Here is a 27,961-nt window from a genome sequence, read left to right as displayed (position 1 = left end):
CGACCATTCTCCAATTCAAAATTCAAATACATTGATTAACGATGGGATATTTTGTTGTACTTTTAACAAAGAATAAGGTGCCAGAGTGGATTTTAAAAAAGCATCAAAATAGACAAATAAAGCTTGTTTATAAAAAACAAAGTGTTTATTAACACAAGAGACAAGAGGATGTCAAATGTGTACATATTGTAAAGCCCTCTGAGGCAAATTTGTAATTTGTGATTGTGGGCCATACAAAAATAAATTGAATTGAATTGAATTAACTGGCCCCTGACCTATTGTGCTTTTGAAAAAGTGGCCCCCGGGCAAAGCAGTTGAGTGTGGAAAGAAACCTAAATGAAATATATCAGACGCAACCGTGAAAATGAACGTAAATGTTGAAATCATCCTCATCAATGGAGGAACGTGGCCATGGTTTGTAACAGACATGAGCGAACGGCCTCCTCTCCGTCTATTTGTTACATGAAATCGTTTTTTGGGTTACAGAATCCACGCACGCATATAAAAACATAGACAGATTCGCGCATGAGTACTCTGAAGCCGACTCTTTTTGAAAGAGAATCTCAGGTACGGTTCGTCATCGTGGTGGACCTTTGGCTGCTGGATTTTGCGCGTCGTTAAATAAGACCCTACGATTCATAAAACATCTTCTTTGTGACCGTGGTTCCTCCCATCATGCTCCGCTGAACCACTTCCTTGGTGACTTGACGGGTCACCATGCCGCTGATCTCTGTGTGCTGTGTGGTCATCATCGACCCATCTGTTAGAAAAGAGCAGTTCATGTGTGAGTAGATTTTATTTGTGTTCGTAAAGGGGGACAGAGCTGAAACTGAAGCTCAGTTTGTACCTGAGAAGAAAGGGTCCTGCATCATGGTGTGGGAGACGTTGGTCCGCGTACTGACGTCTGTCGGCATTTGGAAAACTTCCCTCCTCGACATTGATTGGCTGTTGTACTGAGACAAATCACCTACATGGAGCGAGGGATGAAATTAATACTTAGAATATTGTTAGCTAAATCATCACAAAAATAATGGCCTCATTTCTACAACATTTGCTGTTGAAATTCATGGTTCCCAGAGGATGAACCTTAAGGTTTTTGGTGCCCCTTAGCTGTTAAAGTGTGTGCAGCATTCAGGGGGATCTCTCAGCAGAAATGGAATAGAATAGTCATAGCTATCTTTTCATCAGTGTATAAACACCTGAAACTAAGTTGTGTTTTCGATCTTAGAATGAGGCCTTCATCTCCACAAAGGGAGCAGGTCCTCTTCGCGGAGTCTACTGTGTCGCACCGCCATGATTCTACGGTAGCCCAGAACGGACAAACCAAACACTGACTCTACAGAGGACCAAATCATTCACACTGTCCCTTTAAGTACCATACTCGGGTCACTTCGGCAGATATTTTACACAAGATGTTAAAATCGAATGGCCTGATTTTCGTCAAACTTGCTGCAAATATTGATGATCCCCAAGATGTTTTCTCTGGCGCTAACATCAGGCTCAAAACTTTCCGATGACTTAGAAATTTACCGAACACATTCAGGTCCCTGAGAGGATGAACACTTTCCATTTTATACACTCTACAAGCTCTGCTCCAGCGTCCCTGTGCAGATGATGTCCCATAGTTTAATACATTCATGCTCCCACGGGATAAACCGTCTTGTTTTAGGACCCTATGGTCTTTCCTCTAGCGCCATCACAAGGACACGGTTTGCGATTACATTCCAACTACGTTTACGGCCTAAGAAACAAAGTACATCAGCATGGTCGGCATGTCGTATTGTGAGGTGTAATTAACATTTCTCCAGCAGTCCCTATTGGGAGTTTTTAGATGAATCTGTATCAAAAGCTTTGTCGGTAGGATTCATCTTACTTCCATCCTTAGACTCGATGGTGATGATGCCCTCCCTCTCAGGACCGAAGCCCTGCGTGGTTCGAGCCTGAACTTTGAACTTGTAGGGAACGTTCTCAGTCAGGTTCGGGACGGTCAGACTGGTCTCAGCACTGTCCCCGCTCACTTCGAAGGAACGTACGTCTCCTGGAGGAAACAAGAAACACAGGTCAGAAAATAATTAGATAATTTCACAACAAGGATTTATGGGAACCGAGAAAATGCACAAACCAACCATACAAACATATATCGTTTCTTTCTTTCCAGACGGCCTCACCTCCATCATGCAGCTGTTCGCAGGTGACTACATATCCCAGGATGTCTCCGTTGGGTTTGCGGGGTTTCTCCCAGCTGAGCTGCAGGGAATCGGGGCTCAGTGCGGTGAAGACCAGGGGGCCCGGGGCACTGGGAGTGCTGAGAGTAAATGGCGAGCCTACGGGGAAAGACGAAACAGAGAACAGAATAAAAAGAGAGACGTTGTATATCTGAAACGACATAAAAGCAGTCACCGTGTTGAGAAGTTGTGAGACAAAAATCCACAGAATCGGTACCTGGCATCGGGCTGAGGGGAGACTTTGGGTCGACAGCGGACTCGATGGTGATGACCCCCTCTCTCTCTGGACCCCAGCCCTCCTGGCTCTGAGCCATCACCTTAAATAAGTAGGAGTGGTTGGGCAGCAGGTCCTGGATGATTACAGAGTTCTCTGCTGGGTTCGTCACATTAATACGCTTCCCCTCACCTTCAGGAGAGGACACCGGTTGTTTAGCATCAGCATTAAATGCTCAAAAAACACATTCATAAAAAGATTCAAATGACGTTTATTCATTCTATCCTAAAGCAGCAAAATGTAAGTTCCTTATCACAGAAACGATGAAAACAAATGGTCCTTGCAGGGGTTCGTTTACCTCCACTGAGCAGCTGGTAGAGGACACAGTAGCCCATGATGTCTTTGTCACAGCGGGGCTCCTGCCAGCTGACTTTGAGGGCAGTGGGACCGAGAGCAGAAAACACCAGTCTGCTCGGGGTGTCAGGTACACCCGGAGACAGTCGAGCATCTGATGGATCAAGACGCGAAAGGACAGGGAAGTATAGATTGAATCTATTCACACAAATGGCACTTTGCAATACTTCTGACCCTTTTCCAAAGCATTTCGTTTTTGTTTTCTTTGATTGTTTGAACAATGTGTGGAAGCCTTGAGGGCCAAGAGAGGGAAAAAAAAATGATTCTGTTGATCCATTTTCAGTCCAAGGCTGATCGAAATGGTTTTCTTTGAGCAGGGAGGAAGAAAACATGAATGCTTTTAGTTCTCCAGCGCTCATGCACTTGAGCCTCGTGTGGCCAAAATGAATATTACACGAACAAACACTTTATAAAAATATTATCCAGACAACAAAAAAATGTTTCACATGCCAAAAAAATTTATGTATGAAGAATATCCTGTCAAAAAAGTTTTTCACCTGTTTTAAGTCATAAACTCAGGAGGGAAAACAATTTAGATTGGATTTAGAGAATTATTTGTTTTCCTCTCTTGACTCTCAGGGCTTCCGTAACAATGAGCTGAAAGATACTTTGCTTATCATTTTCCGTGGGTTCCTCATTACAAGCGACCCCTTTCACATTAGACAGTCGTTTGATCCGTTGTTAATACAAAGTCAGTGATTAGTGCAGCTTTAAGAAATAACCATATTAACTTTGCTTTTGGATAACGACCATATTTGCCTGCTTTTTTCGGTTTAACTTGTCGACTACATAGCTGAACGCTTTGCTTTCATTGGCCTACTCTCAAATCTCTGATGTCACAGCATACAGCTTTTCTACCCGACTGAATTACCATATAATGTAACAAAACATGGATTCAAAAAAGCCTATTTTCACCGGGAACAGGAATGAATGAAAACAAATGACAATCTAAAAAGCAGAGTACCAACTGAAAACATATGGTTTGAAAAATAGTTGCCAGTATTGTAAAAAGGAGTGATTTGTTGTGTCAAAAACCCATAAAACAGCAAGGTGAGATCTTTAAAGAGGAGATCAAGGAGGGTGACAAAGTATGAGACCAACACAGAGGCGGGAAGAAAGATGACTGAGGAGGAGTCGCATTCGGCGTCACACCCAGCAAACACACCCAGTGCCTTCATGCTTGTGTTGCCACAGACTCACCATAGAGCACCCTGTCCAGATTAGAGAGGGCGTCATTGACTTCTGAAGACTCGGTCCTGGCCCTCGGGCCCGTAGACAGGTTGTAGCTGAACTGGCTCTGAGAGCTGCTCTGCATCCCAGCGTAGCTGAACCCACCTGATGGCGCATTGAGCAGGGGAGGGGGCAAAGGAGGAGGACGAAGGGGGGGGGGGGGGGGGGGTAATGAGAAGAGGCACAGGAGATGAAGGAAGTGGCCCAGTAGGAGAGAGAGGTGGAGGGAGGGAGAAACAGCGATAGTCAGCAGAGCTCCTGCAGTGTGGATAAGCCTGCTGTGCAGCCAACAGCCCCAACCCCGCTAACAGATGTCCAAGCCGTCGGCCTCATGTGCGTGCAGTTTACCTGCCGAGGTGTCTCAACTATTGCACTCCAGAGATCTGGAGATCTTTCTTTGACGAGAGAGTCGAGGGCTCATCTAACGTTCGCTTTGGGATGAATTCAAACCCCTGCGGAGGTCCGACGCTTACCTAGATCTGGGAACTTGCTTGACGCGTCTCCCATGATGATGGAGTCTCGGATGTTTTCATCTGCGTAGCCCCTGTTCTCCGAGCGCTTCCTCATGACCACCTCTGACGTGTGGACTCCTCCGATCATGTCAGTTCTGCGAGAGCCTCCTGCCAGAGGAGAGCCGGATCAAAGATAAAGACAAATCAAATCTTGACCTTTTGTCCACGTTTTTCTCGATGCAGTTGCTGCCGTCCCTACCCGACATGTAGGTGGTGGATGTGTCGGTCATAAAGGAGCCGCCTGCCCCTTTGTAGTTTGAGCTCATGGTGGATGTGTCGGTCATAAAGGAGCCGCCTGCCCCTTTGTAGTTTGAGCTCATGGTGGACATTGGAGAGGACGAGGAAGACAAGTTGCGCGTCGCTGATCCCCCTGAGAAAAGGAAGTTCTGGTCCCATTTCCCATTCATCATGTAATCTGTGAAACACCACAACAGGAGCCAGGGGAGTCAACAGACAGAATATAGGAAAACTTAGCAGTTAGCATTCGAGCATTCTGACACTGACTGGTAACAAAACAGGGCGATTGATGTCAAGCACCCAAAAACCAGGCTCGGCCAAATCTATAGAGGAAGCACCAGCAGCTCGAGACCTGTAGCTCTCAGTCCTACTTGTGCCACTTACAGAAACAGCAGCAACATTCTAGACTGGCAGATGTGTGCCGTCTACAGGCCAGGAAAGTAGCAGCTTCTGGAATTTTGTCGATGGTGAAACCTGCAGCCAGTGTTACAAATGCAGGTTTCTTTCTTTCTTTCTTATCGCAGCTGCTGAACTGTTCGTCTCATCTGTTGTTTTAGTAGAATTGTCACTATTTCTCCACATAATTTAAACGTTGCACTACTCTTGTGGGTCATAGATGGTTGGAGAGGAACAGTCATTTAAATTAGTAACGAAGAGTCTACAGCCACTTTAGCGGCTCTGACTAAATTCTATCAGCATACCCGTGTTCATCATATTAGCATGTCAGCTAGCTAAAGTTACCAATTTAGCTCTGAGCAAAAAGTGAAGGCTGATGGTAATGTCTTTAGTCAAGGCAAAGCTGAACCACAATTGATGCCAAATCAACCAATATTGGTGTGAGAACTTTGAATGGTGATGGCGCAAGATGAAAAGTTAGGAGACTGCCATGGACACATGGGTGCCATGGAGATCTGAATGCTAATCCATCTAATAGATGTTGATTCATCAAAAATGTAAACCTCATAATGGCACTATAAGACAAAATAACCAAAGTCATGAGGATTCATCCACTTGAGGCCGTGCCTTTCGGCCCATACTGATTTTTCAGTCTGCACAGAAGTAGTTTGCCAACTTGCCATCCCTTAAGCCACGCCTCCAAATGCAGCTGCTGCTCGAGAGACAGCGAGATCCTTCTTGTGGCACTGGCACCTCTGCGTCACTCAGTGTCAGTCTGTGGCACGCAGCGTCACACAGCGTCCCTCTCTGTCTCTCAGCGTCCCTCTCTGTCACTCAGCGTCCCTCTCTGTCACTCAGCGTCCCTCTCTGTCAGTTCAGCGGAAAGATTCAGCTGTGGCACGCGAGCATAGTTCGGCAATTGTCAAGAAGCTGCGGAGCTGAGGGGGCGGAGCCACATTTCCTGAGACATTTCCTGAGAACACCCGTTGTTGTTACGACAGATCAGCTTCCATAAATCAGTTTTATGATTTTAGTTGAGTCACAGGAGCCCCCTGTTCTCTGTATGCATCCTTAGAGTAAGTACGTTGTACTTTTTTGTTTCTCATTCATTTTATTTCAGTATGATTTAGCTGGTTTTGCAACAAAATGGAACATAATACACTTTCTAAATTATTACTTTTATAGTCACTTACAACAATCGGCTACAATAATGAAAATAAATCATCCGTTTTAGAATCATTTAAAAGTATATATTAAAATTAAGACATAAAATGTCCAATCCAAAAATACATGTTTGAAAATATCTTCACTCTTCCTCTGCTTATATGTATATGTATGTCAGTAAGACATATGTTAACTGTTAACAGTTTACAGCATACTTAAATAAATATAAATAAATACAAAACACACGCACACTTTGTACACACACTGCAGCAATTCTTTTGCAGGAATATGAGCATATTTTCCCCCTCTGGCAAAATACAACACGTCTCATGCCTTATTTTATTTTACCAGTTGGTGGCGGTAATGCGCCAATTCGTTTGCCAACCGCCAGTACACCAAAAGGGAGGAGAAGAAGAAGCTTTCCCGTGCCTGTGTTGTTGTGCTCATGAGCGACAGCGCTACGTACCCCGTTGTAATAATACTATGAGTGAGGAGCGGAGGACCCAGTCCTGCTGCCAGGACGGAGTCATCAGGGTAGTGTAAAAAAAGTATTTCAATCTGCGCAGGAAGACAGAGGGTTACGCAGAGTAACAGAGCGTGAAGCAGTGTGACGGAGCTTGAAGCAAGGTGACGGAGCGGGACGCTGGGTGACCGAGCGGGACGCAGGGTGACCGAGCGGGACGCAGGGTGACCGAGCGGGACGCAGGGTGACCGAGCGGGACGCAGGGTGACCGAGCGGGACGCAGGGTGACCGAGCGGGACGCAGGGTGACCGAGCGTGACTCAGGGTGACAGATATTTGATGTTGATGGTTAATTTGCAACCAAGTTGTATACATCATGTATTTACTTGTTATTTGTATGTAATAGAAAAGTGAGCATGTGTACTTCATGAAGCAATAAATAATGACAATTGAAAAATATAGAGAGATGTTTGGTTCATTCTTTTCAAACACTAAGCCTAATTTACCTGAGTCATTGATTTAATTGTCACACTTAAATCCTGAATTGACTGGTGAAACAGAAGAAGTTAAAGGCCAAGATGAGAAGATATAATGTTGGTCAAATACTGTGGTCCAAATTCAATTTATTCAGTTGTATTGGCATTGAGATATAGAAAGTTTGACTCTAGAATATTCAAACAATTCCGAATCTCACAAGACAAGAGCAAAAACAAGATGAATGTGTTCTCCTTTCTTCGTTGCTGTCATGTTAACTGTCTTGTGACTGCTAAGATTGATCTCTGGAGCTGTAGGTGGAGGCAGACTGTCAGAAGTGTTACTATTTTGAAAATGTATCACTGATTGTGTTACTATGGTAACTGAAGCAAGGTCCACTGGAGGCTGTTTAATAATAGAGTGCAGTGATGAGATTAACGTGTTATACATTCATAATATCAGCAATTTCCTGCCACGTTTTTAATATTTTGTGATCCTATATTGAACGTAATTTTCTTTTCTTTCTCGGAACTGAATCACGCCGCTCGTAGATGAAAAGCAATACGTGTTTGGGATCGTGTTATAAAACGTGTTAAAGGGAACGATCTACGTGGATAACCTGTGGATACGTATAGTAGGTCGAAGTAATCAGCATACTTTTAGGAGAAAGGAAGTTGATTGACTGACTTGTACGAAGGAAATGGATCAATAAAACACGTATTGCTTCTTCTTCTCCTCCCTTTTGGTGTACTGGCGGTTGGCAAACGAATTGGCGCATTACCGCCACCAACTGGTAAAATAAAATAAGGCATGAGACGTGTTGTATTTTGCCAGAGGGGGAAAATATGCTCATATTCCTGCAAAAGAATTGCTGCAGTGTGTGTACAAAGTGTGCGTGTGTTTTGTATTTATTTATATTTATTTAAGTATGCTGTAAACTGTTAACAGTTAACATATGTCTTACTGACATACATATACATATAAGCAGAGGAAGAGTGAAGATATTTTCAAACATGTATTTTTGGATTGGACATTTTATGTCTTAATTTTAATATATACTTTTAAATGATTCTAAAACGGATGATTTATTTTCATTATTGTAGCCGATTGTTGTAAGTGACTATAAAAGTAATAATTTAGAAAGTGTATTATGTTCCATTTTGTTGCAAAACCAGCTAAATCATACTGAAATAAAATGAATGAGAAACAAAAAAGTACAACGTACTTACTCTAAGGATGCATACAGAGAACAGGGGGCTCCTGTGACTCAACTAAAATCATAAAACTGATTTATGGAAGCTGATCTGTCGTAACAACAACGGGTGTTCTCAGGAAATGTCTCAGGAAATGTGGCTCCGCCCCCTCAGCTCCGCAGCTTCTTGACAATTGCCGAACTATGCTCGCGTGCCACAGCTGAATCTTTCCGCTGAACTGACAGAGAGGGACGCTGAGTGACAGAGAGGGACGCTGAGTGACAGAGAGGGACGCTGAGAGACAGAGAGGGACGCTGTGTGACGCTGCGTGCCACAGACTGACGCGTGCCACAAGAAGGATCTCGGCCCTGCTGTGCTGCTCTGCGAGTGGCCCAAGGTTTAAAATGGGAGAAGTTTTAGCCTTCTTAGCCTGTAGGTGGCGACATCAACGTGTCTTCATCCGCAGATCTAAACAGTTGCTGCTGTTACTTTGGCATGTGGAGAACTCATTTCACACTGGCTGTACAGCTGGCCGAATGTGAAAAGGTTTCGTAGGGTGCTGTGCATCACACAATAAATACGAATATAGCTGCGAGGAAAAACAATCAACAGCTGCGAGGAAAGGCGTCGTCATTGAAACTGCGCTGCAGTGATGTATTTGAGTAAGAAGGCGTTATTTCCATACAGCCGCACAGTACCTAAGCCTTCACACACACCCGACAAGATGCCTCCAGATCACTACCTCCCCAGTGGGATGGAGAAAGGACAGACAGAGAGACCTGGAGAAGCCGGCCCTGCCCCGATCGTCACCTGGAGGTGGGGCAGTTGATGCCAGTGCTCCTCTCTGGGCAGGTGGCGGGAATACAGATGGGAATAGGTGCCAGCTAGGGGCAAGGGGACAAGGACTGAAGCCCGAAATTGAAATGATGAGACAAATGTTGATATTTCTGACAGGATCGAATCACGAAAAGGCAGAGAGAAACGCCGGCTGGCTTGCCGGGCACCTGGCTGGCCGTGCATCATAGCTGACATGCTAGCTGCCTGTCTGTCTGTCTGTGGCTCTGATGGAATGGTCTTCACCTGGCTGGGGCGTTTGGGCGTAGCTGGGGTGGGGGGCCTCATCTGAGCTCGTCTCTGTGTCTGTGCTGAGCCGACTGGAGATGACGTCCACCCGCTTTTTCCACGACACCTTACGGAGATCCAGGTTGGACCCCACCAACTTGACATATTGCCAGCCTTGTGTTTGGGGTCACAGGGAAGAAGCAAGCAGGCGAAGGATGGATTTGTAGCGGAGAAGTATCAAGGCTTGGCTTTACTATACATTACTTTCCAAGAAAAAGCGATCAAACACATAAAAGGGATTATAAGATACACTATGGAAGTATATATATGTCGGTTTATGTCACAGAAGCCCAAATTGTCTTCGCATTAGCCTCCAGAGAAAAGAGCACAAAAAAAGGCTGCAGAAAGCAGGAGGGTGACAGCAGATTTGACGAGGGAAGGCCTTGCAGTCTGGGATCGTAAATCTGGGGATATATTGGAAGCACATTTTGTTGCTGCCTGGAGGCAAAGAATGCCCGCCAGATGACGCGAGAACGAGGCCAGCCCCGAGCTTCACAACTCCTCCAGCTCTTCCTCAATGCCACTCGTTTAAAAATTAGGAAGAATATTAATGTCACAGAGAAAACACTGACAACTGCGAAAGAGCCAGAAATCCTGAGGTTTTCAAAAAAAGAGTCTCACAAGCTGGGTGATTTCCGACAGCACAGCTGTGACCAACTTTTCGTTCCCTCTCCTTCTGACGAAGCAACGACACCACAACGCATACTGCATGAACGCGTGGGCTCAACACTTAGCTACAAGAACAAAGCAAGGTGCACGGGAGCACGAGCAGTCTGACATCCATCTTTCCAGAGCAGAAAATATAGAGCACTAGAACAATGACTTTACGCTGTCAGCTGTTATAAGCAGCTGGGTACCCACCTTCACCAGTGACGCTGGGTGTCTTGGAGCCTGTAGGGGACCTCAGCACCTCATCGCTGTACATCAGGTAGCTGTCATACTCGTCTCCTGCCTCTGCATCCACAATAGGGATATCTGGAATGATGGGAACTGTAGGGACAGAAAGAGAGGAAAATGACTCTTTTCGGGGAACGACAGATCGACTGGAAGTGTTCCGGAGGTGTGCTTGCCCCCCCTGACTTACTGGACAGAGGTCTAGCAGGCTGTGACGCCAGGTTGATGGTGGCATCTTTGAAGGGGCCCCAGCCTATGCTGTTCATGGCACGGACCTTGTACTGGTAGGTCTGAGCGCTCTGGAGGTTTTCAATCAACAGCATTCGCTTCTTGGGGTTGTCGATCTTTACTTTCTTAGCGGCGCCCACCGCCTCTGTGAGCAAAGCATTGCGAGATTGGTGAAAATGACATCATGCAACTTTCTGTAGAGCGTTTCCTGATTTTTCAGGTCGGACTCTTACTCTTTTCATCGTCGATGGGAGTGTAGATGACCTCGTAAGCCGTAATTTTGCCGTTGGTCTCTGCAGGCTCTGCCCAGCTCACCTGAGTGACAGTCGGACTGATGACATTAAAGGCCAGACGTCCAGGTTCGCCGGGCGCTGGAGGAAAAACGGAATCGGGAGCGATTGAATGTATGTATGTAACAGTATGTTCCACAGGATTGGCAGTTCACTTTAATATAATATTTGTCTCCCTGAATTGTGGAAGTTATGGTCGTAATGCTACTACTGATTGTGATGCAACATTGACTTCATGTCGAGTCAGCACGACAGATACACGGCAGTTTCCAAGCAACTGATTTAGACATTGCTAACGTCTTTCCTACGTCTTGCATTTAAAGTCATACACTACAGCCGTTTAAATATGCACATGAGGCATTGTCTTATTAGATATATGCAAGTTTGCATAACTTTCCAGAACAGAAATATGAACATTGGATGAAGCCAGGTCCAAAATTCTTATTTCATTTTGTTTTAGAGTCCTAGATTAATACAGAGGCCATGTTTTTGCCATGTTTTCAGTTATTAAATGCTCTGTATAACAGGCTATGAATGATATATTACCAAATCCCTCTATAAAAACATTCAGACGATAGACAGGAATGAAATGGAAAGTTTGGTGTAAGTAAGAGCTCCTGAAGTGGAGATTTCTGATTTCTGAGTCTGAGAAAAAACATGAAAAAAATATGCATTGTAAAATGACACACATTTTGAAGACAGCACAGGTGAATAGGGTAAAAATCTTAAACTAAAATATATCAACATGAAACTTGCATGAACAGCAGTTCACTGAATTCTCAGTAATTACCATCCTCAAGTGTTTGACAGGGAACCATTTCTGTGTCGTAGCCATCTCCCATTGCGTTGTAGCTGCACACTCTCGTCTCGTAGTCACAAAAGGCGTACAGGTTGGTCAACTCAGCTTGAGTAGTCTTCACATCTAAGACCTGGGCATCTTTCTCTGGGTCGCCATAGATCCAATACTTCACCTGAAACAAGGAAAGATAAGACTCAGCGTTTCAGTGCTCATTGTTAATGATGGTCGTGAACCCAAGTTGAAGCATCTCAACATGTCGATTCGATTTGTACCTTGTACCCCATGGGGTTACCAGACGCCGGGTCCCAGTTGAGGCGGATGTTTCTGGGTCCAGTTGCTTTGGCCTTAAGGTTTGCTGGGGCTAAAAGGCGACCGCCAGGAGAGGTGACTTTTGGGCTTACGAAGCCCTTCCGCTGCACTTGGGAAATCTCTGGTGCAGGAACTGGAAGCAGTGACAGGATGAATCAAACATTTACCAGCTACAGTACCTCTTTTTCAGAATGCTCCCTTCTCTCATCGTCTAAAATCTGAAACGCCACCACGACAGAAACTCCACAAATTGCCAGGTTTTTGCAACGAATGACTCCGGGTCTTACCTCCGTCAGTGACATTGACAAGGGTGGTCTTCTTGTCTCCGACAGAGGCGTTGCTACTTGGGTCATACAGCTCCAGTTGGATGGTCTCTGGCTGGATTGGGCCAGGGTGGGCCCTCGGGTCGATCACTATGTTCTTCTCCGTCTCTCCAGGACTAAACTTCAGAGGGCCGGATAATTCAAAGCGCTTGGCCTTCTTGGTGCGCCACTTCACTGTGGCGGGGCTGTCCTGGTTGCGAGTGCGGACCACGGGGATGGTGTAGGTGGGATCAGATGTGCTGAAGGTCTGGGTGCCCTTTTTGAACATCATCACACTGGGCTCTGGGTAAAACAAGATAATGTAAAGGAAGAGAAGAAACCACAGCAATCAGTGCTTTGGGTCGGAACAAAGGTTAGTGGCGCTGCTGTAAAAGCCTCTCGCGTTGCTTTGCACCTGGCTGGTCTGTGATGGTGATAGTAGTTCTCGGGTAGCGTCCCAGCTTGGCGCCCTGCCGCGGGTTGCTGAGATCCATGACAAACTGCTTCAGCTGTTTGTCTTCCAGGAGGCCATCTTTCTCGCTCAGCTCCATCAGACGAACAGGCACCATTTTCTGGGTCTCATCAGGATTAAAGATCAGGTCTCCTTCCATAGCCGCATAGTCCTTAAACACACAAAAAGAGCAGATTAGGAATGCAGTCCTAGTCCTCTCACTTCACAAATGCCAACTATAGATAGCAAGCCCAAATGTTGTTGCAGGTGAGCACACCAGCTCACCTTCTTATCCTTGGCTGTGAGGTCCCGTGTGTGGTAGGTGACCTGTGAGCGTCCATTTGATATGATCTCCCTGCTGATCGGGATGTTGGCAATTCCGTCCAGCCTGCTGTAGGTGTAGGCCGGCTGGAGGAACGAGAAGACACCGGTGGCTGGGAAAGAGGAAGAGGAGACTCCATTAGAGCAATTCACAGTGAAGACGATACACTTCTCACGCACCTCCCGTCATGTCAAATTCCTTGTATGTTCAACATACAATGCCAATAAACGGTTCTGATTCTGATTCTACTTCTACTGACACGCAAAGTCCGAGGTCTCTCACCATGCTCTTTGATGATGGTGATGTTGACCAAACGTTTTCCAATCTCAGCGATGCCCAGTGGCACGTCATTGGCCTCCACCTGCAGCTGCTTCTTGTCATCGTCTTCATCCTTGACGAAGAGCGGCACATGGACGTCTACCGACTCCACACCTTCTTGGAACTCGATGGCTCCTGCGGCCTCTGCAGATGGGAGAGCAAATGAGACGAGAAGATTTATCGCGAGATTGATAACACAGGCATGTTCAGTTGAGATCAGGAATTGTTTCGCTTAACGTCGCAACAAACGGAACATTTGAGTCGTTCATTTCATCCCCACACGGAAATAGTTAACAATCACCTCGGTCTGTGGCCACAGTGTAGTAGCCGGGCACCACCATGAGATCATGCATTTTTCCAGACTGGACGTTTTTCTCCGTGAGCTTGACGATATCAGGGTAGCTGCTGCGAGGAGCAGATAGGACGGTGTCCATGATGGCGTAGTCCTGCCTGAAGAGCACAGGAGGGGCAGAGAAGTTAGAAATGCATGACCTCCGCATCCTTCAAAAGAACTCTGGCGATGTCCTGTACTGTATTTCATTGTGTCAATCAGAATGTTACCTTTTTCCGGCATTTCTCTGCATTCTGCAGGGAGTAAAAAGTATAAATTAAAACTTGTTTTGACGTTGTTATGGTATTGTGATATGTTGGAGCAAAGTGCTGTCCCATTCGTATTTACACCATTTAAAAAAGCCCTGAGCCTCACACTCAACCATTGACATCACTCCCTGAAAAGGCATCCTAAACTATGAGCGCAGCAGATTTAATGGACGAGGCAACATTTTCCAGTGTTTTGGCTGACTCGGCTGTTCGGATGCATTTATTTGAGCCAGAGTTTACGGCCGAAGCAATGCAGCGGAGAGAGGCCAAGGCTGCGTCAGCCATGCAAGAAGATATGGCCGGCAGAAGCTCACGAGCAATGCATCCTGGTACGTGTAGGCACTGCCGGCACGGCTCTGCATACGAGCAGGAGAACTCGGCTGTCTCGCTCAATGCAGCCTTCAGTCGACTACATTTACCATCAACACTGATTGGACATCCACATGAAAATGTTTCTTTTTCAGGACAAGTCGTTTCACACATCTTACCTGAATGAGGTTTTTTGCACCTTCTGGGCGCCGGGGATCTGCTTGTAGACCTCATTTAGCTGGACGGAAGAACAAATGAAGTACTCAGTGATGCAGTCATCATTCATACACTCATGTGCCCACGGATGAACGAAAACACACTCACGTTATCGGCAACTTCCTTGCGGAGCTGTTCGGCATCTCTGGATTCGGGACGAGACAGGTTCTCAGCGAACAGCCTGTTCAGTCGGAGAGAGATCGGGAACTGGACTACAAGGGGAGAAAGGAACCATGAAAACAAACAGAGGTAAGAGTAACATAATCTTTAAATTCAGCATCATCCTTGCCCCTAACTTCTTTCGTAGGTTTACAGTTGCTGAGCACTCACTGGTCTCTTTAGGGTTGGGCTTGATCAGAGCCTGGGGGTGATTGGGTGATCGGTGTACGTTATCTGTGACCTTCCAGCGAACCACATCGGTCCCTTTGGGTGGGCCGGTCCTCACCATTGGCGTGTCCAGATGGTCTGAGGTGAGTAGAGACTGGCGGAGCAAATACTCATCTTCCTTGAAGCCAACCATACGACCTGGAGAGAACGCAACATAAGGGCGACGCAAATTCAACATGGTCCCCAGATGGGAGGATAACGCACCTAAAGCAACATTGTCACGCGTGAGTCCTAAGAAGAAGAAGAAGAAGAAGAAGAAGAAGAAGAAGAAGAAGAAGTCTTACCTGTCCTACAGCAAGGCAGCAGGGCAAGACAGCTCTGTGTCAAGAGAAGACAGAGGGCATTACTTCCACTGAGACTGAATAAATATTCATCATCAATGGGTAGAAATGGGAGTGTTTTTACCTGGCAGCAGGTTTTGCAGCAGGCGCAGTATTTCCAGCAGCAGAGCAGCAGAAGTGCCAGCAGCAACAAGAGGAACAAGAGGAGCGGGAGCAACCACAGGAGGCTGGCAGGGGGACAATCTGAAGGTTGGGCACAGAGAGTCCGATCATACAGAGCGCCGCTGGCTCACATCACTCCCGTTTGAAACTCATTGCGCTGGCTTCCAGTTTTGGGTAGTTTCAGTCTTTTCAGACAGCGAGCAGTTGCTGCTGCTTTTTACTTCCCGGTGGCGTCGAGCTATGCATACAGTTTAGGTGTTAATTGTCCAGGTTTTAAGATGTCCATCCTTCACCACAACTACAATGGGGTATGGTGCACAAGGTTGTGCACGTCCCTGTGCTCACACCGTTGTACTGCAGGCATATGTCAGCTTTCACATGTTAGATATTTCTCTATATCGTTAATATCAACACCTAAATGAGCCACGATCAAAGTAAGAAAGAAAACTATGACCCCATTGCTCATGGTAAGAAGTTGGAATCTAAGTATTGAGATCTACTTTGAGCACTTAAGCTTAATTAAAAAAAAAAAAAACACTTTCTAAAGCACAAAATGACAACGGTCAAGTGTTTTAATAAATGAAACATCAGCTGCTGAAACGAGAGCGCAGAGCATAATGCGATACATATCCAACCTGCAGCTCACCTTTCTTTTTGAGCACCTGGACCTCCAGGGCTTTACCGCGGGAATCTTTCAGGGTTTCGACAGTGTAGTTGTAAGTACAGTCGTCATCCTCATCACGGAAACTGCACGATTCTAAAAACGTCTCCGCTGAAAGCACATACATAGACACACGTGAATGTTTGCAGGCAACGCTGATATAGTGTCAAAGGTGGCATCGTCATAACAACCTCAAAGACGATGATGTGCATCGTGTAGTGGATCATGTATCACACAGAAACCGGTCCGTTTGCTCATTTTAGATGTGCGTACCTTTTTTGAGTTCATCCACCAAGACAATTTCGAATGGGCACTTGTCACATTGCTCTTTGTCTTTCCTTTCTCCTGTCTTCCAGGCCTTACACTGGACACAAGACCTCGTCCCCTCGCACACGGCCATCTGGGCCTAGACACGACCCACGAACACACACACACACACACACATCAAAAGAAGGCCAAGCGGGACTCAATGAATGAGGCATTGAGTGTAGTTGAAAAAGCAAAAAACACGACAAGAAATAGTCGGAGCTGACGTCATCAATACACATGTCTATACATTACACCCACTCACCTCGAAATTTGGCTCACAGGTCGCAGTCAATGCCATATCGGAGTCAACACACTTACAGAGGCCGCAGACACATCGACCTCGCCCATTGCAGACGCCCTGGTGCGGATAAAGACACAGTCAGGCTCCTGAAGACGTGTCCGGTGACATGATAACGTCCTCTATTGACGCGAGCTGTTGGCTCTACTCACACCCCCGCTGTCCAGACAGGTCTGGGTGCTCTTGGGACACGCGCAGGCATCGCCCGTCCAGCCCGCAGAACACGCACACCGACCCATGACACAAGAGCCCCGGTCTGATGAGAGACGAAAAGAATGAGCTTTAACTGCATTATGAGTGGTGTGGGGGCAGAGGTGTTGTTGAACAATAAATGACTAATGATAGACAGAAAAGAAAAATGAGACAAAGGCAGCATGATGAAGACTTTATTTGAATTAACATTATTATTTGTATGTTTTTTTAATTAATCAGTTATTGTAATTATTATTGTTTTAATTGATTTAAGTTTTCCCAATTGTATTTATTTATTTAAATTTGTCTTGGGTCTTTCCACCTGCCCCTGAGGTTATGCAAACATACAGAACATACAGGCGGTGAAAGTGACACCGTACCCATACATTGACCCTCAATCACCAATTAAACAACCACAACTTGTCGTACCATTGCAGAGGAAGCCGCCATATCTTTGACACTGGGTCTTGTCGTACTGACAGAATTGTCCTTCGAACTGATCCGGGTTGTTGCACACGCAGGTTCCACACTCCTGGCACTCCCCACGGCCTGAACACGGGTCCTTCATTTGCGGACCAATACACTGACTCTTGTCCACTGAATGTGTTTTTGAGCAGTTACAGAAGGGACCCACCCTGAAGGAGACACGGAGACAGACAAAGACCTGATTGAACCCAGAGGCCTGAAACAGTCCCGCTGGAGAAATATTCCCCGTAAGAAATAACCGTTAAAGTCTCACCAGCCACCACTGCACTGACACTTCCCACACACAAGGTCTCCCTGATGGCTGCACCTGGCTGCATTAGGGCTGGGAAACTGGAGGAAAGGTAAAAGACACTGGGATGAGTCCGTTGTACAAACAGGTGTGTAAGTGGCTTCACCTCACCTTTTTTGTGCGCTTCGGTGTCAATCTGTGTGCCTACCTTCTCACATTCGCAGATTGGACACAAAATCGAGGCCTTAACTTTGAGGGCAGCGTTGAAGGTTGTAGGTTTGACTGCCATTATCCCCTCTTTTATGCCCTGATCCATCTGGCAGACAAGTTGTTCATCGATCATTCGCTGGGCTGTGAGCCGCATTTTGAAGTTGCCCTGGCGCGCACACACACACACACACACACACACACACACACACACACACACACACACACACACACACACACACACACACACACACACACACACACACACAATGTTAGAGCGTCTGTGTGCACTTTAAGCATTTAGCTGTCAGAGTCTAAGCACTAACAGAGTTAGATCAACAAGTTTGGACAATATTGGTGATGAAAAGAGCCTGTAAAAGCTGCGATAAAAAATAATTGAAGTCAATCATTAGTTTAATTGGGCAACATTTTGCATGAACTAATTATTCATTTGATGGCTGTATTGTATACACATAGACAACAATTCAAATGCTGGTAACAGAATGAATCCCTGCCATTTTTGGCTACAAAATGACAAGATTTGAGGGAACATACATGATTTATATTTCTACATTTCTCCAAATCCAACACTCTTTGAGTACAGTTGTACCTGATACCGTTTCCATATTTAGTTGAGTTAGAAGACGGGATAATAGAAAATCTACATATCTGCTTACAATTCCAGGAAGAACTTGCTTTTTGTTTTTGTTTCTTTGAAATAGATTAATCGTCTTTTTTAAACTTATTGAGCTATTTATCGTTTGTCTTGGAGTTAAGGGAATAGAGTAGTATTTGTAATTATGAAAAACAAAAATTGTATAACAAGTTTTTCTGAAATGTTATATGTAAATATGCAAATGAGGCATTATCTATTGCTGAAGAGAAATCTACAGACACAAATAGAGAAAGTAGAAAAAAAACACCAAAATATGTAATTGTGGATGTTTTCTTTCCACTGGTCTGAAAGAAGACGAAAAGTAGCCCCAAAGCTGAAAATTGTTTTTCAGTTTCTTGTTCTTCTTCTTACTATTTCGCCAGGCAACAAAGTAAAGGCCCCGTCTTGTTCGCTTCCAGCGAAATTGAAGAACCTTTCCTTGATAGCGCCGGGTGTGTTCTCTGCACGGATGCTCATCTTAGAACGGATACTCTGTAAGGACAAAGTAAAAACGTCAGCAAGCAGAAGTTTGCACAGCCACTGGACTCGATTGTCGACAGAGTTGCCATCAACTGCAAAAAGCCACCAAAAAACGTCCTCTTCTGCCGAACAATTGTAGAGGAGGGGACGTTTTACCTTGAAGGCAGTCTCCATGAGTTCCAGGATGTTCTCAGAGTTTTCTTGCAGCAGACCGATTTCAGCAATGGGGAAGTACTCTTTGAGTTTCTAAACAGAGAAAATAAACCCATGACCTCAACTCTGATCTAAAACCTGACTCCATGTTTCAATGAAAGCCCACTGACCTCGTAATAATCGTAGGAGTGGTCGGTGACAGCAAAGATGGGAATGATGTTGTGTTTGCCCAGCAGACGGACCAGTGTGGGTATTGAAGGGTAATCCTGGTCTACATCCTTTGTGTATTTGCCATCGTTGTCGAGGTGGCAGCCCTCGTCGTTGCGCTCCAAGATGCCAGACAGCACGTTGGCACCGTCTGACTCGTAGTGGAAGGCTGACTCGGTGGAGAAGACCAGGAGATGCGTGCTTTGGTTACGCCAGCCGATCTGCTTCTACAATAAGAATATCAATAAAACGTGAGCGGAAGAAACAGTGGTTAGTAAAGAGATTCAAAGATGCAACCGTTGCTGAGCAGAAGCCATTGTGGCCAAAAGTAACAACTACAATCACGACAGCATTGTGTGAACTCGCTTGGCAAGGGCTTGAATGTGACAGATGTTCATTTATATTTAAAAGTCTGCCAAACAGAGAATTAAAAGGCACGTTTTCGCCTTTTTTATCATCTGTTTTTGCCACCCACATGTAAGCACTGCAACATATGTTTTGTATTTAACATTCTTACAAACCCCACAAACTGTAGCCTGCAATATGGCATCAAAACCTCCTTCAGGGGCATCCAGGTTGCCAGATATCTTCTCATTCTGGAGCTTATTGCTGAAGACATTCTCGTCGCTGGTCAACGGGATGACGTTTTGGAAAGAGAACGGTGGGTCGCTGTCGGGCCACGGCTTAGCCAGTCTGAGCAGGTGGAAGGAGGATGGACGTAAAAAGAAGAGAGAAAAGAGGGAATGGCATTTAGGTTAATCTACGGTATGGCAGTGCTTAACTTTATTCAACGTGTTCATGTGACGTTTTCCCGCTTACTTTTCGGGTCTCATGTCCGTCTGGGGCTCGATCACTTTGTCCACAAACTTTCCAAACCCGATGGTGTAGTCTTTTGACAGCGTCTTAACAAAGGTAGCTACAGGAAACGCATTCGCCATCAGCATTAACGCGACAACTCGCTCGACAGTCGGCACAACAAGTTGCCAATACAAAGACGCTCACCCAGCCCCTTGCCCATCCTCTTCAAGTTTTCCAAATCGTCAGCCATAGAGTAGGAGAAGTCCATGAGAATATATAGGTCCAGGGGGCCTTCGATCGGAGCAAACACTTGGAACTCAACCGTCTTCTCCTCTCCTGGCAGAAAGCTCATGCTTATCTGCTGTGGATACACTTGGGACAGCTGAAGGTTGGTGTTGATTTGTCGCTTCTGAGCAGCGAGAGGGGAGACGGAGAGGAAGCACAAGGGGAAAAACATCACGACGTCATACTTTTTGATTTAGAACAACAGCATACATTTGAGACTAAAGAATGATTGGGAGAGAAAAGAGAGTGATGAAGACTTACTCTTTCAATCTTCATGCTGCTGTGGTCTCTGATTACAGCAGGACTGCAGCCGTGGGCAATTATATTCTCGTACAGGTCGCAGCGAGGGCCATTGAAGGTCTGAGCAGACGGGAAGTTTGATTAGTGAGTCCTGTTTCCTTCTCCGTGCCGAGTCTTTGCATGACAATCACTTTTGTTTCATGCAAAATGAAGATTGATTTTGTGCCTGGAAAATGGTAGCAAACTCCATCCACTGGTGCAGACCAGGCGATACAGGTGACAGCTTGAGTTAAGTTTGTTTTTTTTGTCAAAGAACGTTCATCACAACGTGACTGTAGTTTCAAACCTAGGTCATGTTACGACAAGTACTCCGCCTTCAGATGCAGACCATAACATGCAGCTGAAAGCTCCCCCCCCCCCCCAAAAAAAACGAGTAGTTTGCGGTTAAATTGTCAAATTATAAATTGGAATTCTGTGGTCTTGCTTTCATGCAAATCATTTCAAATCTTTGGACGTTAGCACATCGTACCAGGGCAAAGTACGTAGCTACCATCCAAGATTCAAAATACGAATCAAGTACATGTTTTGCTGAAAGAAAAAGGCAGTATTTCTCCCTGAAGAATGTCAGGATTTGTCTCAGGATTGACAGATTTGAATCCAGTTATTTTTCTACTCCTGCTGGTTTGTGCTCTCACCTCATCAGGGCAGTAGGCACAGCCTGTCCCCACCTGCAGGCATTGTGAACAGTTCCAGGCCCTGGCAGCGAAGCAGTAGTTTTCTGGAGGGGGGGGGGGGGGGGGGGGGGGGCAACGAAGTGAGAATCAAGCACATGAAGCATCGCTAGAATACCTGCAGTAACACTGAACAGGCTTGTTTTTTTCCCAACAGTGTTCCAGACTAAATCAATGCAACTGTGATGCAGTAAACAAAAAGAGAGATCAAGAGATCAAACACAAATATCTTCCACTAATACCAAATGTCATACACTGTTGCCATCAATAATATTATAATGTTTGCCAAACACACAATAGCCTAAAATCGTGAGAATATTATATTTTGGATCAATCAATTATTTCGTCTATATAATTCCCAAAGTTAGTGACAAAATCAATCTTCAAAATGTCCCAGATTTTTTAATGTATAAACAGGAAAGGAGGAAATAACTACATCTCAGGTGCTTGAAACAGAGACAGTCACAATCTTTCTCTGATAAATGACTCAAACTAATAACTCATGACTTACGTACTGTAAACTGCAATCTAACCTTTCATTAAAAACTCTAAAACTAAACAAATATGGTAAGCGATCGATCGCCAACTATCCTGTTCAGGCAACTGCTTGGATACAAAATAATAATGATTAAATAACTTGTAGTGACATAAAGTATGACTCAGGGCTTTCTCACCTTCGGCATAACAGCCGGTCAACAGGACGGCTAGCAGCCCGAGCCCCACTGAGAGACGTAACGTCCGTCTCCCCATCGCCTTCCTGCCAACACAAACACATACTGTCATACTTTCACATGCACAGTGTACAGCTCAAACCCACTGGTGGAGGGAGGGAGGGGGAGAGAGAGAGAGTAGACTAAAGGTGTAACTTGAACCACCTGTACTTTCCCTCAGTCAAGCCCCGGTGAGAGTGAACAGGCCCAAACACTCCCCTTACCTTCACCACAGTCTGTGTAAAAGAACAGTGGTGCAGCACAGAAAGACACTCTGTACGTTCAGAAAACAACAGGAAACCTTTTCAAACACTCCCCTCGTCAATAATAATCATTTTCTGTTAGAGTATATCTCGCCATGTGGACAGTTTTGGTTCTCAAATGTTGATATACTGTCTATATGTATGTACGGTATGTATATGAGATTTCTGCTTACACCCCAATACAATGGAGGTAAATGGAAATTTGCACTGAAAACGCTGTCGACAGATTTCTTTGAAACGACTTTCTGCGAAATGGTCACTTTGGAAAAACTGTCGATTACTCACTGACGTGGTCGCAACAAACCTCCATTATATTGGAGCTGGAAGCAAAAATCCCAAAGACAGACATCTCAAAACTTGGGCATATAAAATGGCAAGACATCTCTTTTTTTATTTGAAGTCAAATACGACCGTGCTCTCTATATCTGGATTGAAGTGCTAAGTACTGCCTTTCATATAGAGTTTTTAATTGGTGCACCATCTGCTGTAGCTCATTTCAGATAGAGACCAACTATAGCGAGCCTGTTGAGACATGATACAATGAGATAGAAAAATAAGGACGGGAAGAGACCAATGCAGGGTGGGACCTGGAAATATACGGGGCAGCATGCCGCGTCGACTCTCCACAATAAAACCACATAATACTTTGATGCTGGAATCTTGGATAGAGAGCAATCTGATAAACAGAGAGCTGCAAAATGATAAAAACAATCAAAAGATCTCCAGTAAAGACAGAAGGTGGAGAGCGAACAGAAGTCACTATGTGGCATGAAATGTCTCGGTAATTGTCTGAGTGGGCAGAGAAATGAATAATGATGATTTGTACTCTGAGGATTTACAACACCAGAGAAGGAATTTCGACTTGAGGCGAGAGAAAGGCCTGTCCGAGTTAAAAACACAGTCTGACAACACATGGGAAAGGCACCGTAGCACCTCGCTGTGAGCTCGAGCTGACTACAGGTGTGTGTGGATGAGTTCATGCAATGCACTGTCACATAAATCACTGACTGAGATGGCTCGGGGGGAAAGAAAACCAAAAAAACAGAACAGACCAGCTCCTATCCTCTAAAACTCGACCAGTCACGGAATAAAGGAGCTGAGTGGAGAGAAAAAAGCACTTTGTATTTTCCTCTCCTTCTCTGACAGAATCATCGGCACGCAGGCGTTTATGACTCTGACAATAAAACTGGGAGACACAAATTACAGTAAGCAAGAGACAGAAAATAGATCTGTTATTCATGCTGCTTTCTCTCTTTGGTCTGGCACAAAGAGAGTAGTTGGTGTCAGTTGCGTTCACCTGTGTTGCATTGTAGAGTGCGCTTTGATGTGGGCAGCCACGCAGAAAGAAATAATAATTGAAAAATAAATCTGTCCAGAGCCTATCATGTAATTCTAAAACCACATGGTGAGATATGAAGTTACACAACGCGCGCTTTAGAACCAACCACCTCGCTCAAAAGTTGCGCAAATGTGAGCCAGCAGAATAATCGGAACATATTACGGGAGAGAGAAGAACGCGTTTAAAGGTGGATGGTGTTGAAAACAATGGAGCCATTCGGAAATGTGGCGACTGGATACAAAGAGATTAGTGATCAAACAAACCTCTCACTGCGCGCGCTCTCGCCCAGTCCAAGTCCAAAAGTCCGACAATAAATAAGAAAGAAAGAAATTCCTTCTTGTTTTGTTTGACCCAAAAGTTTGGGAAAAGTTTGTATCCACCTGCAGAGAAATAAAAAAAAACTACTTCTCCAAGTCCTCCAAGTTCAAAGTTCCAAAGATCAGTATTTTGTTCCCGTACAGTCCGTTGAGTTCTGGTCAAATATTGACCGACTTGTCCTTAAGTTCAGCTGAGTCGAGAGTGTGTGTGTGTGTGTGTGTGCGCGCGCGTGTGTGTGTGTGTGTGTCTCCGCGTGGGTGCAAGAGTTTTTGAGTGTGTACGGGAGAGAGATATGTGAGAGAGTGAGACCGAGAGCAACCGAGTGAAAATGACTGTGTGCTGTGATTGTATCCCTACTTTAGCTTCTGCACACACACACACACACACACACACACACACACACACACACACACACACACACACACACACACACACACACACACACACACACACACACACACACACACACACACTCTCCCTACTTTATCCAGGTGAGCGGCTGTGACGGAGAGGGTTAACTCCCTTCCTCTATCTCTCCCCCGCCTAGAAGTTAAAAAAGCTCCACACCTCTGTGTGTCAGGGCCCCCCTCCCTTCTGCATTCCACCCCAACAGGAGTTCACCTGTATGGGCTTGAGGCTGGGGAGGCAGGCCCCTCCTTCCATGGCCTCCTCCCAGGCTCTTGGGAGTGGCACACAGAGCAGAACACTGCCTGCAGGTGACGGGAAACGGCTCCGTGACTCCTGCGTTTACACAATCACGCGCTCGCACCAACGGGCACATTTTCTGCTTGTCAAGTATTTGAGTTTGAACGTCATGATTGCCACGTGTCTTTTCTCCCTTTTCTTTGAAGTAAAGACACTTACAAGCTTCCAAGGCTAGTGGCTCTGGTGGCCAGTACATCTTCTGTCAGTGTATCAGTGTATATGACCATATACACTGACACACTGGTCATAGCAGCCACTGGGTTGGGTTTAGGAAGTGGCGAAAGAAGGACTCAGATTTTTACTTAAGTAAAGTAATGTCACAATGTAACTCTGTTACAAGTAAAAGTCCGGCATTTAAAATCAAACTCAAAGTAATACAATTAAAACATACTAGAAGTCTCAAAAGTATAAGTTCTCATTTTGTTGCACAGCCCATATTATATCATTGGATTATAAATATCAATGTCTAATGTACTACTTCACTTTACGCTTTAATATTCAATATTACAGCTGGCTAATTCAAATTATATATTCACCCGGGGATCAATAAAGTCTTTTTGATATTTATTTGTTGATTAGTATTTTGATAATATTTTATATTTTTAATCTGAATCTGATGTAGCGTAGAAGTATAAAGTAGCAGGAAATGGAAATACTCCAGTAAAGTACAAGTACCTAAAAATGTACTTAAGTACAGAACTTGAGTAAATAGTTACTCTCCACTCCTGGGTTGGGCAACTAAAACTACACAGTTAGTGTTCGGGAAAGACTGTGGTCATGGTTAGAATATATCAAAGTTAGATACTTCATACACCCGTTCAAATGATACCAATCATAAACAGATATTTCCTCAATTTAAACTCCAAACCTTTAACATAGCCCTTTTTATTCAAAGCAATTTTTGACGAGCCACATTCCTCTTAATTATGTCTGAACCGAGCCTGGTTGGTGAATCATTTTGCGATTTCCCTCTGGCATTGATAACTGGTATTGTGAACGCTCCTCCTGGAGGTCGACTCAGCTCATACTCATCTCTATGCAGATGACACACAGATGTACATTTCTTCACCGCCCACTGATGGAATCAGACCTGTTTTAATTGGTTTAGTGCACTGATTATAGAAAACGTGTGGATGATACAACACAGGTAGTAATTAGGGCACCAAATCAAGTTTTAACTCCTTATAATTAATCCTTCTTATTAAAGTTTATACGGTGCTGGTCACATGGTACATACTCCTTAATTAAGTTGCATCTAATCAACTTAGCACAAACATTTACAAGCTGAACACATGGGGCAAGTCGTTATACTTTTGGTCTTTTCTTGGTTTTGGTAATCAGTAATGACCCGACCGATTTATATTTATTTTGCCCGTTGGTCGCTCTTGGAAACCGCCTTCTTTTAATCCTTTTCCTGGAACTAAACCCTTCATCTATTTTGGTTGTTTCATAATTTCTTTGTGTTGCAATCTTGGAAGGAAGCAGGTTAGGGGTTCGGGGTTAGTTCCAGTGAGCGTTTACTTCTCTGTGAAGGCCTTTCCTCTCGTCTCCAGCAGACCACACATCAGGTGTTAAAAGGTTATTCTCAACCGCCGCACTGCACCCCATCACACACCTCGCAACTGGACTCACAGACTCTGATCCGTAACCATGGTGAACCTGGGACTCTAATCTGGGATTCGAGGAGTTAACATGACTCAGAGGAGAAAACAACCTTTTCCCTCTACACTGTACATACCACACTGGGCAATTCCAACGGGGACATACACAGTCAAGCTCCTAGCAACCAGATCTGGTTTGATACAATGGCTAGCTTCTGTCGAGGAGGGGGGGGGGGGGGGAACAAAACCTCTGCAGAGACAACCCCCCCCCCCCTCCTCCTCCTCCTCCTCTTGCTTTCTTGGCTGACACTTTGGCAGTGATGCCAGTCTAAACAGCCCTTTCTCCTGTTGAAGGAGGAGCCGAAGGGAGTGGCCCACCTACTTCATCATTTTTGCTTTCAGTAAACATGACTCCCAGCAGTTAGTGTGAGCAATATGGGACATATGTGCCACATATTACATGGTATGTCTATTGCAAATGTGGGAAATAGAATCTCTTGTACTTATGATATAAAATGCATCACAACACAGGAGTTCCTACAAGCAAAATATGATTGAATCAACAGTAAATGACTGTAATAAAGAGCTGTAATCATTCACTATTTTACACTTAAACTTTCAAAAAGTTATGCAATGTAATTTGTCTATAACCCACATATGAGGCGACGTAGTATAAAGGGCGACAAAGTCGGCATAGGGAGGACGGGTGAACGGGTCAAGCAAACGCAGGACTTTCACCCAGGAGACGGTTGTTGGTGTCCCGTCGATGTTGACTTATTTTAACAAATACAAGTAGTGTTGCCTGAACAACAGGTTCGGCACTGCAGGGGCTTGCAGAGGCGTTGTAATGGATCGTGTTGCTGGACTTTTGTAAGAGACATGAAACATGAAAAAGAACTTTTCGTAAGACATAATACGTACAGTATGAGGATGAGGATACGTGCACATTGAGACAATATTGATGACATGTTTCAATGGTGAAACATGACGCTTAAACAATGTGAATTCACTGGCTTTTTGTTTCAATATGAAAGCTGTGACTGCTGTAAATATCCAAGTTTTATTTCCAACCTCAACCATATAGCAACCTTTTTTCTTATAAATGAAAGACATCAGTGCGTGTTAAGAATCCCCAGAGAGCCAACACGAGACCACAGTGATCTCTTTCATCTGAGCTTTTATCCGTCCAGTGAATACCTGCTGATCATGACGTCACTTACTGTGAACGAGGTGCTGCCGAGGTGAACCGGACCTCATCAGCCCGTCGACACGCATTCTGTTGGGAAACCATAAGAATCCAAAAAAACAAAAGAAAAGAAGAATTGTAGAAGTGTTTGGATACAAAGTGAAATCCTGAACATAAAGTGTCCACTCTCAGCTCCCCTTTAGTTCACTTCAAACTGAGTCCAGTCCTGAGTCCAGTCCGTGGCCAACTCCACCAATTTACATGACAAAAACTGCACTTCTTTGGACCAGTGAGGTCATTCAGTGCATGGCGTCCCCCCCCCCCCCCCCCCTCAATAAATCTGTTACAATGTAGACACAGAGGAACACCGACGACATTTCAGGGTGAAAAGAGTGAA

The 27,961-nt window shown here is 44.9% G+C and overlaps 1 protein-coding gene across 4 annotated transcripts; it reads right to left on the bottom strand.

Annotated features, from left to right (window-relative positions):
* Positions 1–623: 623 nt before the first annotated feature.
* itgb4 (integrin, beta 4) lies at positions 624–27,632 on the bottom strand. Of its 4 annotated transcripts, none has more exons than XM_079293511.1 (42): positions 27,599–27,632; positions 22,117–22,199; positions 21,407–21,489; positions 20,733–20,831; positions 20,391–20,595; positions 20,208–20,304; positions 19,910–20,081; positions 19,352–19,615; positions 19,185–19,274; positions 18,921–19,040; positions 17,895–18,062; positions 17,711–17,787; positions 17,401–17,606; positions 16,932–17,035; positions 16,744–16,839; positions 16,446–16,578; positions 16,158–16,283; positions 15,474–15,592; positions 15,353–15,386; positions 15,012–15,206; positions 14,790–14,893; positions 14,645–14,703; positions 14,118–14,141; positions 13,858–14,006; positions 13,521–13,700; positions 13,202–13,350; positions 12,881–13,088; positions 12,451–12,768; positions 12,127–12,296; positions 11,846–12,026; positions 10,999–11,136; positions 10,728–10,910; positions 10,505–10,633; positions 4,795–5,010; positions 4,557–4,703; positions 4,054–4,188; positions 2,798–2,947; positions 2,443–2,631; positions 2,169–2,324; positions 1,874–2,038; positions 848–967; positions 624–760 (listed from the first exon to the last, which is right to left on the bottom strand). In XM_079293511.1, exons 2-42 carry the CDS (start codon positions 22,190–22,192, stop codon positions 630–632), a joined length of 5,865 nt encoding a protein of 1,954 aa, XP_079149637.1. In that variant the 5' UTR covers positions 22,193–22,199; positions 27,599–27,632; the 3' UTR covers positions 624–629. The 4 variants fall into 4 exon arrangements, with proteins under 4 accessions (XP_079149637.1, XP_079149636.1, XP_079149638.1 ...); XM_079293510.1 differs by lacking the exon at positions 27,599–27,632 and adding an exon at positions 24,018–24,370; XM_079293512.1 differs by lacking the exons at positions 848–967; positions 27,599–27,632 and adding an exon at positions 24,018–24,370.
* Positions 27,633–27,961: the final 329 nt, after the last annotated feature.

The sequence above is a fragment of the Melanostigma gelatinosum genome, assembly GCF_949748355.1.
Source record: "Melanostigma gelatinosum genome assembly, chromosome: 21".
Classification (NCBI taxonomy): domain Eukaryota; kingdom Metazoa; phylum Chordata; class Actinopteri; order Perciformes; family Zoarcidae; genus Melanostigma; species Melanostigma gelatinosum.
This window is presented reverse-complemented; position numbering and strand designations above follow the sequence as displayed.

Excerpts from the sequence above, each read along its gene's own strand:
- itgb4 (XM_079293511.1), bottom strand. The coding sequence starts at position 22,192 with ATGGGGAGACGGACGTTACGTCTCTCAGTGGGGCTCGGGCTGCTAGCC. Across the intron at positions 18,063-18,920 it reads CTTTGTTGCCTGGCGAAATA|GGCAACTTCAAAATGCGGCT; the intron begins GTAAGAAGAAGA and ends TGTGCGCGCCAG. Across the intron at positions 16,284-16,445 it reads GGTGGATGAACTCAAAAAAG|CGGAGACGTTTTTAGAATCG; the intron begins GTACGCACATCT and ends ATGTGCTTTCAG.